Source organism: Amblyomma maculatum, chromosome 3, assembly GCF_055883805.1.
Source record: "Amblyomma maculatum isolate TAMU_Amacu chromosome 3, ASM5588380v1, whole genome shotgun sequence".
Lineage (NCBI taxonomy): Eukaryota > Metazoa > Arthropoda > Arachnida > Ixodida > Ixodidae > Amblyomma > Amblyomma maculatum.
In genome coordinates, this window is record NC_139346.1 from 203,927,395 (window position 1) to 203,939,902 (window position 12,508).

Below are 12,508 nucleotides of genomic sequence, written 5' to 3' on the forward strand. Positions count from 1 at the left end.
AACAGATTCCTAGTTAAAAATTTATACCTGAGCATGACATTTTTGAATTCACAAAATGGCATTATCCCGTACAACTTTTGCCATTTTAGAAAGCCAAGGCTCCATGAGGGCCCCATCTCCATATACATATTTCAGTGCAAAGCACCAGACCACTCAAAGTAATCCCCCCCCCCCCCCCCCCCTTCTCTTAAGATTCTGCCTTCAAAGGGGCCAATAGCTAATATACAAGGCACAGGAAAGCAGTTGACCTGTCTGTATTGCAGCACAGCTGCAGAATGCTAAAAAAGCTGCTATTACTTCATTGATAAAGTTGAAATTTGTTGTCTGAGCAAATAAAGTGCTGGCTGTGGCTAAAGGCAAGTGTCCACTTCATTTTGCTGCTCAGGGATGGTTGACTCAATATTCCTGGAAAGTCAGCCAACAACATGTAGATCATAACAGGTGGAATAAGCAATTGTGCAGCAAAGGCAAGCAGGTTGTCTATACTCTACGCTCCAAGGTTGTGTTTTACACAAGCACTATTTATTTCATGCGTAACTAATGCAGTGCTTTCACTTTGTCTGCATTCTCTGTACCATCACACTGGCCAAATTACTAGCGAGTGTGTTTCATGTGCAAAATTTTCAGTCTCAAAATGCAAGTGCAAAAACTTTATTTTAAATAATGTTCTCTTTATCTACACCCTTTCCCCACATTTTACGTTGTAACAATGACTTGTGCTTGATCATGATGCATTACTAAGGCTTAATTATATTGTATATTAAATATTTACAACCAAAAACAGCACATTAACAAGAATTTACGACAACAGTTTCATATTTGACAACAAAATAACAAAATCATCTGTACTCTTTCAGACTGATCACATTAAATAGAATGTGCTGCAGCCATTCATTCACTGCACCTCATTCTCATTTTTTGTTAACCAGCATGCAATTTAGTTTAACCATACAGTGACAGTGCACTCTTGGCACTTGGTGATACGCTCCAATTGAGCAAATGCCATTCAACATGGGCAATCTGAGTCACATACTCCATTTGCTTTAACACCTTTGATCCAGCACAGCATATAATAATGGGCAAAATTAGCAGTTCCTTTAATGCGCATGAATGCATATGATTTGCAAATGTGATCGCTGACAAACATCATGTTTCTACAGTTTCCTCATCTGCTTAAAATGGCACCACAGCACATGCAAGAGTTGAGAATGCTTAATTCAGTGCCCACACCGTATCTACTCGCTCTGCACTTAAACTTTGACATTTAGCACTAAGCAAAAGCACAAACAGATCTTCTGAGCATGTAGCAATTCCTTTTCTTTCTGATGCATGAAGCCCCAACCACCATTCTAGTCCTAACAGAAATGGCTCAAATGACTCTGAATGAAGCCCTTATGTTCAAAATAACAGCTATAGTCGGCAAATGACAAATTCTTAGCATACAGTCAAAAATGTGACAATGCTGATAACCCAATGCACATTTCATTCACTTACTTCTATGCAGTACTGGCATGACCGAGATGCTACAGCCTGCATTATCTCTTGTGCAACCACACCTGACCAACCCTTTTCGTGCACAGCGACATTACCAATGTGCCATAGAGCTGAACCGCATTCGCAATTAAAAAGAAAGAGAGGGAAAAAAAAAGTCTGTCATGTTGCCACTTAAATCTTGATGATGGGAAAATTCTTGTGATGACTGAAATCGAATTCTGGCAAGATGGCCGAATCCTTCTTGTGGCCACTGAGGAGCAGCTTCACAACAATGAAGTTCGTCTTAGCCACTTTCATCACACTTGTTAGTTCACTATTGAGGTCCGGCACATTGTCGAGCAGCATGCGTGCATTCTGGAAGCACTTGCAGGCGGCGAGGTACATGTCCTCTGGCGTGGGGTGTGGCTGGTACTTGTACGGGTCAGTCATTTCCCTGTACTGGGCATACTGCACAGGGGGCGGTGTCAGGATGCTGTTGAACGGTGCAAACCGATGTTCATAACGCACCTGCAACACAAGTGGGACCTGTGCTGTAATATTTATCTTGCAACAAAACATGAAGTAGCACACAGACAGCCATGGCAGAGAAATTTTGCTTGGAGGAAAGATTAAAATTTGCAATAAATTGGAGATGATCCATGATAATATAACTATAATAAGATATAGATAGAAAGAGGCAAACTATGTGAGAAATGCTACGGCCTTTATTGGGATTAGTGGGATTTTAACAGTCATCAAGGACACCAGCCTCCTCTTAAACCACCTATGGAAGGCAAAATTCTTGTCGTCAGAACGCATCATCCTGGTAGCATTAAACAAGCCCCAATGCACTTTGCAGATCCTGAGAGCGTGCAAAAGTGGAAAGAAAATAAAAGTGTGAGAGTGAGCATTACCCGTTTCCTCTAAAGGAAGGAGAGACAAATTTTTCGATCGAGCGCTTTCATCCCTGCAGCAATGCCCAAGACAGTACGCATGAATCGTACATATGAGTGATAAAAAATTGATAACTGAATTCTTTGTTTATAGCTCTTACAGTTTCAGCTTTTGCAGAACAATGTCCGTGACATAAAAGTTCAATGCAGATGACATGAGAGATACAAAGACGCAATATATATTGTTGTTTTTGTCACTTTGTCCCTCTAGAGTTCTCAATTAAGCTAGATTGCTTTAAGAGCCAGAATGACAATGGATGAAGAAGCAGCATTTATAGAATTTTCTTTTTGTACTTCATGTGGCTTATCTCAAGCTTTGACATCACAGACATCATTTTGATGTTAAAACTGAAACTAAAACAAAATGAGAGAAATTCAATTACAAATTACTGAGTTTAAGTGAATTCTATACGTCAACTTATGCTTGAATGTCGTGTGCATAATTACAAAAATGGTATATGTGCAAGCGAACGTCTGCAATCTCTCAACTTGAATTCCCCTCCAACTCGCCTGACTTGTGCCCCCTGTAGTGAGAGGTAGTCCATCATCACCGTGTAGTTGCATTTTCCTGCAGCAGCCCTTTCATCAAGCATGAGTGGGGTTAAGTGGAGTAAAACGCCAATCTGTCATAGCCACTGTCCCTCAAGGTAGCGGTGAGAACAGGGTTACCATTTCACTTCCTGACTGATCTATGATAACATAGCAGTTAAAATATAACAATGGCTGCATCCCAAAATGCCCAGCTCACAATCACAAGCGACAGCGCAATGTAAAATGTGGCACCATAAAAACCACAATACTGCATATAGTTTGGCTCTCCGGAAGGAGAACTACTGGCAAGAACAGAGCAGGACAAGAGATAACCGGACAAAAAATGAGGTATATCAGCACAAAAGCTGAAGAAAGCAACACTAAAGCTATGATTGGCCTTCAGTACGTTATTGCCCCATTCTGCCTCCAATGTTTTACCTAATCTATATTTATTGCTGTGCATGCAGGCATTGCCACACACCTTTTCCTTGTCAAATTCTGGACACGGCCTCCGCAGCTTTCCATCAAGTGTAAACCCTGCCAAGGTCTTGTAGTAGCCACCGCACAGGTTCTGGTAAGCCTGGCTCACAAAGATTTCACGACTATGGGGGCAGGGCTTCTTGCGGCGCTTGCCCTTCTTTGCAGGACGTCCTGTACGAAGCTGCTCAGCACGCGCCTCCTGTTCCATCAGAAAAGCGTCAGCACGCGACAGTGCCGAAATCATCCAGCCATACAGAAACTCATAGAGGTACCAGTAGATGTAGCCATATTCATGAGCGGAATACAGCTCAAGCTCGAAGCCTGACAGAAGATAGCGAATCATGGTGCGCAGGACATGGTGCAGCACCCACGTGGTAAAGCAGGCCAGCTGTTGCTGATGTTGGTGTGGCAGTGATGACTCCATCTTGAGTGTTATGCTGTGCAACACTGTGTCCAACCGGTCTGCTTCATCTTGTAGCACAGCAAGCTCCTCCAGGAGGTGCGTCAGCTTGTCTCTCTGGCGTGCTCTGTTATGGCCACTAATGTGCACCATGGAAGTGAAAGGCCGCACACAGTGGGCAACAAAAGCATCAACAAGCTCGCGGGCATGAGGGTGGTTGCCGAGGGCATTGTTGCCTCGCTGTGAAAGCACAGGTGGCTTGATGAAGGAGCGAATTGAGTCTTTGAGAACATCCACCATACTCAGGTTGCCCAAGACCTTGCCAGGGCTGGGTAAGTACAGCAGCTGGACCACAGACCTGCACAGAGACATTAACAAATGAAACCATACTACCGAAACAAAAGCAACAACAACAACAACAAAAAAACCATGACATTACTTTGAAATGTTTCCACTCGAGTAGCCACTTCTGAATGCATGTGCGGCCCTAACTTCACTTATAACTGCTGATGCCTCTCACGATTAGTCACTTCGAATTACTCCTCTGCGCATGGAGTTGTACACTAGCATTTGCGCAAATGTATTATGAACGTGTTATGCTAATAAACCGAATTTTGGCCAGTAAGATTGTGACAGAGTACCTAGACAGGACGCAAGGCCAGGTTTTGCTGAATTCGCCGAGGAAATCGATGGCTGAGTGAAATGAAGTGCAGTCGACGATGCGGCACACGTGTCGCAGCCTACCGATCAGGGCCTCCAGGTAGTCCACGGTATCCTCACGCGGCTTGATCTTCGTGTAACGGGGAAAGGTCGGCGGAAGTAGCCGTTGGTTCACTAGAGGTTCGAAGCCCATCACCGTCGGGTAGTCGGCGCGGTTGGTCCCTTCGGCGTTCGGGTCGGGTTGCACGCCGAGTGCGATGGTGCGGCGCAGAACAGGCAACACCTCGAGGCACTGCTGAAGGAGGCGCTCCACTTCGTCGACACCATCGCTACCTTTCTTGTTAAATGCGATCAGCGCCTGTTGGAAGAAGCGGCAAAACTTCACCCTCGAGTAGACTGCCACGGCCTCTTCGTGACACGTTAACTGTGCTACATCAAGCTCTTCTCCGGGCTTCGCCCTCGTCGCTTTAACCTTCTTGGAGAGCTCGTCTTCGATTTCTTTCATCATTCCTGCGGCACGGACTTCGGTAACGTCCCACCCTAGCTTGAAACCGTACACGACGGGCTGGAAGTCCTCTTCTTCGAACACAGCTGCCTTAGTGACAAAGTTTTTAATCATATCAACCATCTTAAGGACGCAGATAGAGAAGGCTTTCATCACCTTGTCCTCAACCTGGTGCGGCTTGTGCAAGTAGAGGTTGGTGAACACGGTCTGCGCAAGCGAGTGCCCCTCCAACCACGTTACAAGGCACGCAAGCGTGGAATCAATTATACCGATGTGCTCGGCCGAGGTCAAGTCGGCTATTTTGAGTGCACCCGCAGCCACGGCCTGGTCGAAATTCATGACTTTCTTGTTGCCGAAGTTGCACATCATTCCAGCATCCATTTTCGGGTCCATCATCTCGATAGCAGACATAGCTTCGAACAGAGTGAACATTTCGTCGTGTACAAGCTCACCCAGTTCGAGCTCTCTTGTGGCCTCTCGGAATTCTTTTGTGATATCTTTCCAGTTGTAGGTTGGCGCCGGCGTATCATTTTTGCATGGAACTGAATTTTCTCGAGTAGCATTTAGAAACAAACTGCTTTCTCCAGCCATGTTTGATGATGCGAGTCACACTGTGGCTGCCAACATCATTGTGAAAACCAAGTAAATTTTTTATGACTGAGTTTTGGTTTTGAAAGGAACTAATGTACACCGCGAATCTATTTAGAAAACAGTGTTTTTTGTCAAGGAGATGTAAACTCTGAAAAGAATGGTTATCGGAGTTTTCAAAACGGGTCATAAAAGCCAAGAAATATAGTTTTGGTTCTTGTTTCGGTTTCATAAACTAGCGAAGTACTTTTCTGTCTAGTGAGTGTCTCATCTACTCTAAAAATAAAGGAGGCGCTGCTGTAATACTTTTCTATTCGCTATTTGTGCCATGTGTGCCAAACTTATGGCGATTTCCACTGGTCGCTACGGAGCACGTTTTCTTGCTCCGGGACGACGATTTCGATTTCCACTGGTCGACCAAGATAGGTTTCGCGTATTCCGCTGGTCGTTTGGGGCAACTCGGGACGCTCCAGCTCGATCCGCCGACCGAAGTCGGATCTCGCCGGAAGTCCTAGTCGCTGACGCAGTCACTTCCGGATGCTGCTGGATTCTTTTGGCTGTTTTTGACCGTTTCAGCGACATTGGCAGAGGACGCTGGATGTCATCGTTTTTTGGGCGAATATGTCGAAGTGCGTCTATCGAAAAACGTCTGCAGCGTTAAAAAAAATGAGAAAGCAAGTTGTTGAGGGCCGCACTCCTGCCTATTTATCAACCGCAAACATTTTGGCGCTGGGATGCGGCTACAACTTTCGAAACCGGCTCAGCTTTACTTCCGCCGCGCGCTCTACACGTTCCGCTGGTCGACCAAGGCTGATTCGCTCTGTAGCGCTTTAGGTCGGCTCGGGCGCCCAGCTCCGATCGACCAGTGGAAATCGCCATTAAAAATACGTGCTCGTTCAATAAACTTTAGTCTTGGCCTGAGTTTGATTCTGATCATGTGTACGTTCAAACAAGTCTCGGTTCTCTTCGTCACGGCTACGGCCCGCCCGACCGACAGATACGCTGTACACAGCTGTTTGCAGCCGTGTTACAGTGCACTAGCATAGTAGGCTTGTCGACATTTGCCGGCCATTGCAGCACATGATGACAAGATCGATGTTCCAAAGAAACGAAATTTAATAGAGGCTACCTGGATTACAATTCGTAGATTTCACAATCAATGCGGCACCTAGCGGCAAAGGCAAGGAACGATCTAAAGAGGTCCTTTTTAGCTTAAGTATGATAGGGTGCGTGATCCCCCTTTAAGCTCCAGTGTCAAATTCCACGCTTCTAACATGTACTATACGCAGAAGTGCTCTTCAGCAATGACCAAAATCCTTACAGTGGAAGTCAGAAAAACAGGAAACGATATTGTCCAAGTGGATAGCCTTGGTTCTTTGCCTCCCCTTCCACAAAGCTGGAGAGGTCAAGATGCCCTTAAAGCCACTCGGGCCGCAAGTAAACAAGTACTAGGGCTGAATAAGCATAGGGGGATGAAGAAGCAGATACATGCCGAGTAGTACAAGCCCATCATGATGTACCGCATTACGTATACTCTCTAATCTACTGCAATATCAAGGCAAGAGACACAGATTTAACTAACGCGACCATTACAACAGTCTACAAAACAACTTTCTAGGGCTTCCCAGATACACGAAAACTGAAAAGCTACTAGAACTCTGTATATGCAATGAACTGGAAGTACAGACCAGGGGTTAAACCGCTGTACGACTCTAGCTGCAGGAAGATACTGCCGATTTCACTTAGACAGCACATTGAGAATACCGCCCCTCCGAAAAACAAACAAACAAAAAACGTGGCAGTGGAGAGGCACGCAGCTAGGAAAGCGAACCGTACTCGAATTATTGCAGGCAAATACAGAAACGACCTAGGTATAGCCTATGTCGATGCGGCCAGGGCAAATTAAGGGAGACAAAGAACCTAGGCTTGTCTTCTGTGACAGAAGATGATTCCTGGAAGGCGAGTCACAGTTCGGCTGTGCCTGCCGCTGTAGCTGGTTGTGAACTTCAAAAAATAGTTTCTCCCATCAAACAAAATTTTCTCGCATAAAATCTTCTAGATTAAAACCTAGAACGTTAATGCATGTAGTGAGCCATCTTGACTATTTTTATCTCGAAGTCGTTGGTTCTCAATACATGCCTGAATATCAAGAAAAAGTAACTTTTTTCAAAGTTTGGCACAACATGTTTCGTAAACTGTTCGTTCAGAATGTTCAAATTATTTTTAACATTCAACATTTTAGCAAACAGGGAAAGCGCGAAACATCTGTTTCGACCGCTGACAATTTATCGAGGTTAATGTAAACAATTTCTTTAAAGAATGTTTTTAAAACTTTTTATTCTATAAAATGCAAAAATTTCTTATATTGCTCTATTTATGAAATCGCATAAAGGAATAACATATAAGTGAAATATTGTAAAATAATGGTTGCATCTTGTTTCACGAAACATATTCTTTCTTAGACCAACTTGAGCTCCTTTGCGGAAACTCACGTCACCAAAATATTTTTTCTTGAGAAATATGCTTTGACGAAACTGCTTTCGCGCAATAGCCCCCCCCCTTTTTTTTTCTTTTTTTTTTTTTTTTTTTTTCCAGAAGATTTGGTGGTGGTCGTTTTTAGGGTATGGGATGTTTCGCATGGAATGAGCCTGTTCCAAGTCCACTGCACGACACATAACGAACAAAAGCCCCAATCAGAGATAGTAGTTTGTACATATAATGCAAAACAGTACAAAAACAGGTTCTGCTTACCTTAGAACCAGGGGACGTGCATCATAAACATTTTATTATATAGGAGTGGAAGTGCTGCGCCAAGTGCGCCATTATGTGCCAATATGACCTGTTGCGCCAAAATGGCAAATCTGCGCGGTAATTGACCATCGGAAGTATACAACGCCAAAAGTAGGCAAGTATTATTGTCAGTTGAGCAATACTGGACGCTCACGACAAAAGGACGCAATCGCATCCACATCGAAGACTGTTTGGTTCACTCGTGGTGTTTGTCCTAAAGATGGTCCCAAACTGTTATCGCCGCGGCTTTCACGAAAGGCTGGTTTGGTAAGCCTTTATGAATTGAAGTTAATAGCAGCTAATTGATTCCACTACTGCTTTTTAGATACTTTTGTCTTCTTTTCGTCTCGAACAGAGACCTTCCGGCAATGGGGTACAGAATCAATTTTCATGGAGTTTTTGAACTAAAGAAAAGTCTCTGCTTTGACCCCCGTAAATCCGGAACTTCGGATATTTGAACCAGAAACGCGGTCTCGGCCGATGCCCGTGTAGGTCTACGGCTTCTAACGCTCATTAATTCGGACATGGTCAGGCTCGCTCTGGTTATTTCGGACGGGGAATCTCGTTGAGGTACGACCCGCGCCGCCAGTGACCACAGAAATAGGCCTCCCTAAACCTGAATCGCATGTAAGATTTCTGTCCGCGCACATGGCGAGCGCTGTGGCAGGTATATTGCGACGATCGGAAGTTCGCCATTTCCAAAATAAAGCTCAGTCGCATAGTTTTGGATTCGATTAGACTCCATGTCATCCCGCGGCTGCGATTGGACCTCTGCTTGGGGCATCACTGTTCCTTCACTTTTGTTGTGGGATGGCGTCCCCTGTTCTAACGCATGTGCATATGTCCTTTGCGTTTATCCACATTCTGCTTCCAGCCGGTTACTCGCAGTTTCACCGCACTGCACCCTTCGCCGCGATGCCTTACCGCGGCTGTGTGGTGACGCATCCTCAAAACGCGAAGTAGCCGTTTTGTGCAGAGACATCAACACTACTAGTCGCAATGCAAAAATGGTAGGGAGGCTTTTAAGGCTTTTGAGCCTTCCTGACGCTTGCGCAAAGCAAAATGCTTGACGAAATGGAAAGAAACTGTCGGTTTCTCTTCGGTCTCACCTCAAATGCAGATAAAATTACTGTAATGCAAACTGCTTTCGGCAATTGTTTCAAGCCCATTCGATAATTCGAACTTTAGGTTTATTGAATAATTTTCTGCTTGATTGGATAAAGAATTAAATGGAACTTTTTATAGCTGTGGGCAGAAAACTGCATTCGTACCACTGAACGCCTTCAACCTGCTCCGAAGTGCTCCGAAATAGCCCATAAATTTCCCCAAACATGCTCCAAAATCAGACTTTTGCTGCTCTAAAGCTTCTCCAAAATAAGACTTTTGCTGTTTCTTGCCTGCTCCAAAAGGCTAGAGCATGCTTCCACCCCTACACAATGAAACGAGGCTATGAACGGGGCCGTATTACATAACGATCATGTCACAAAAACTGTCGCAAACCTATCGACTAGCTCCGCTCCCACATTTTAGCTACGATAAACTGTGACTCAATGACTCACAACATTTTACGCTGTTTTTAAAGCGAAACCTTTTACTATTCACTTTCGTAGCTTCTTGGCCCTATGCGCGTATATTTGTTCTTGAACCGAGGAGAAACCACGTGGCAGCTATAGACCAACGCCGTGTTTACAAACAAAGGAGGCGCTCGCGTCGCCGCAGCCGACTGGGGGTGAAAAATAGGGTTAGCGTCCGTAGGAATACATGGAATTGAAATATTCCAAAGCCGATTTATCATTTCACGGGGCACCTGTGATGTCGTTATTCGATACGAAGCAACTATGAACATCCTAGAACAGATCGTCAAAATATGAAATCTCATTACCGAGGCGAAGTATTCTTAAAATACCGTGAAACATGTGGGGGCACGAGTTGGGGCGACCCGTAGAAATACATGTAAACACAACTTACCGGAACATTTTTCTCATTTCGCAGAGCATCAGAAGTGGTGGCCGGTCGTTAAACGTTGACCAGCGCTTTGAAGAAGTGTGTGATAGACTATGGTGCGTCATTACGGAGGCAGTCTACTTTTAAAACTCCCCGAATAACCTGTGTTATGAATCCAGACACCGCCAAAAGGCAAGCTGGGTGTAGCGAATCGCGCAGTTTTGCTTACAGTCTGATATGCTGCCGCATAGGGTAAATAAGCTTGATAATACTGCCGCTCCAGTGATATGTCCTAGACAGAATTACATTTAAAAAGCAGTTTTCACACGCCATACGACAATATGGACCGAACGAGATTCGCGCATTGCAGCAGACGACAGCGCTGCTGGCGGTACCCACCGCGGCCGCCTCCAGTCCGGAGCGTCTGCTAGCGACAGCGCAGGTGATGCATGGTCGTCTGCAACTGTGTGCGGTCAGTTTATCGTGCTGTGAGCGGTCCCGCAAGTCGTCAGACTTGCATTACTTGCAAGAGAATGCAGTGTGTCATGCAACATGACGTCGGGGCGTCGTACAAGACGTTCACCAAACAATGAGAAAGGTTCAACGCTGCTGAACCGCGAGCAAAATGTTCCGGTAAGCTGTGTTTACATGTATTTCTATGGGTCGCCCTCTCAACTCGCACCCCCATACGTTTCGCGGTGTTTTAAAAATACTTCGCCTCGGTAATGAGATTTCACACTTCCACGATCTATTCCAGACCGTTCATGGTTGCTCTGTACCGAATAATGACATCACGGATGACCCGTGAAATTAGAAAACTGTTTTGGAATATTTCGCTTCCATGTATTCCTATGGGCGCTAAGCCTACTTTTCACTTCCGGAGCCCTCCACTACGGCATCTCTCATAGTCTGAGTCGCTTTGGGACGAATTAAACTCCATATATCAATTACACAGTCATGACCAGAACTGAGGTTTTAGTGCTAGCTGCCGTTTTGATAAGTAACTGGAATATAATCATACCATACCTGACACATTATCCGTGATAATGAAGCATCATGCATGCAACTGTGCACGCTTGTCGTTGTGAGGCCCGCATTTAAATGAGCTAGCACGCGCAAAACTATGCGCTTGGAATTTGCCAGTAAGAATGTGTACTCAACGATGGCTTGAAAAAACAAAAAAGTGTTAGCAGGACCAGCTTAACGCATGAATCAGTGATAGCTTTTTCCCGCTTCCTCTGCCTTCCGACATGTAACCTCCTCCTTAGCCGCCTCCTCTCCCGTGGCTGTCACATTCCAGTTGCGCAGTCATCCGCTCTCGCCGTAACCTCCCCGTCGTCCCCAATTCTCTCTCCTAAATGTGGACATTTATCTCTCACCACGTTTCCACCAGCCCATTCATCTATATTCAGTTAGCGGGTTTACCGCTGACGCGAGTGCAGGACTAAGCTAATTCTACAAATCGTTTGCTGTAAATAACGCCGCGTAGACTGTCTATAGGCAAGCCATTCTTGAAATGTATAGGCTCATGGGTGCATGGCAAGCACATCGCCGTCTTAGTCCCGCATCTCATGATCTCTCTGCGTTGCTGGCCTGTGATCCACGCAGTGACGCTGATCGTTAGCGCGGCAGATAAAGATCGCGGTCGACTCTGCGCAGGCGTCAACTATATACAGGGTCTTTAATATTTGGGGGCTGGGATTTAAAAAATCCCTATGCAAAATCTACTGCCCCATTCGAGCTGAAATAACTTTCACAAAGTAGCAAAATATCGTCTATGTTATCTGATAAGCGATTCAACATCGGTACTTGCCTAGATTTTCCGAAATCGAGAAAAAACTGCTCTCGGCGGCGTGCACAATTTTCGCAGAAGAGAGTCGAAAAGCTATTTTAAAAGTCTTTAAGCTATTTTGACATGATGCGTCATCTGTCGGGCAGCGAGGCAAGCGCGCCGACGGCCGGGATGGAGCTTGCCTCACTGCTCGACAGATGACGTATCATGTCAAAATAGCTTTTCGACTCTCTTCTGCGAAAATTGTGCACGCCGCCGAGAGAAGTTTTTCCTCGATTTCGGAAAATCTAGGGAAGTACCAATGTTGAATCACTGATCAGATAACGTAGACGATATTTTGCTACTTTGTGAACGTTATTTCAGCTGGAATGGGGTAGCAGATTTTGCATAGG

The 12,508-nt window shown here is 45.1% G+C and overlaps 1 protein-coding gene across 1 annotated transcript; it reads right to left on the minus strand.

Moving 5' to 3' along the window:
* Positions 1 to 494: 494 nt before the first annotated feature.
* Positions 495 to 5,626, minus strand: Naa35 (N-alpha-acetyltransferase 35). Its single transcript, XM_084599307.1, has 3 exons — positions 4,479 to 5,626; positions 3,439 to 4,195; positions 495 to 2,001 (listed from the first exon to the last, which is right to left on the minus strand). Exons 1-3 carry the CDS (start codon positions 5,591 to 5,593, stop codon positions 1,666 to 1,668), a joined length of 2,208 nt encoding a protein of 735 aa, XP_084455433.1. The 5' UTR covers positions 5,594 to 5,626; the 3' UTR covers positions 495 to 1,665.
* Positions 5,627 to 12,508: the final 6,882 nt, after the last annotated feature.

Bases quoted from the DNA above. Each gene is read 5' to 3' on its own strand.
- Naa35 (XM_084599307.1), bottom strand. From the start codon at position 5,593: ATGGCTGGAGAAAGCAGTTTGTTTCTAAATGCTACTCGAGAAAATTCA. The intron at 4,196-4,478 runs GTACTCTGTCAC...GTCTCTGTGCAG, and splicing joins TGGCCTTGCGTCCTGTCTAG to GTCTGTGGTCCAGCTGCTGT. The intron at 2,002-3,438 runs GTGTGTGGCAAT...CTTGTGTTGCAG, and splicing joins CAGAATTTGACAAGGAAAAG to GTGCGTTATGAACATCGGTT.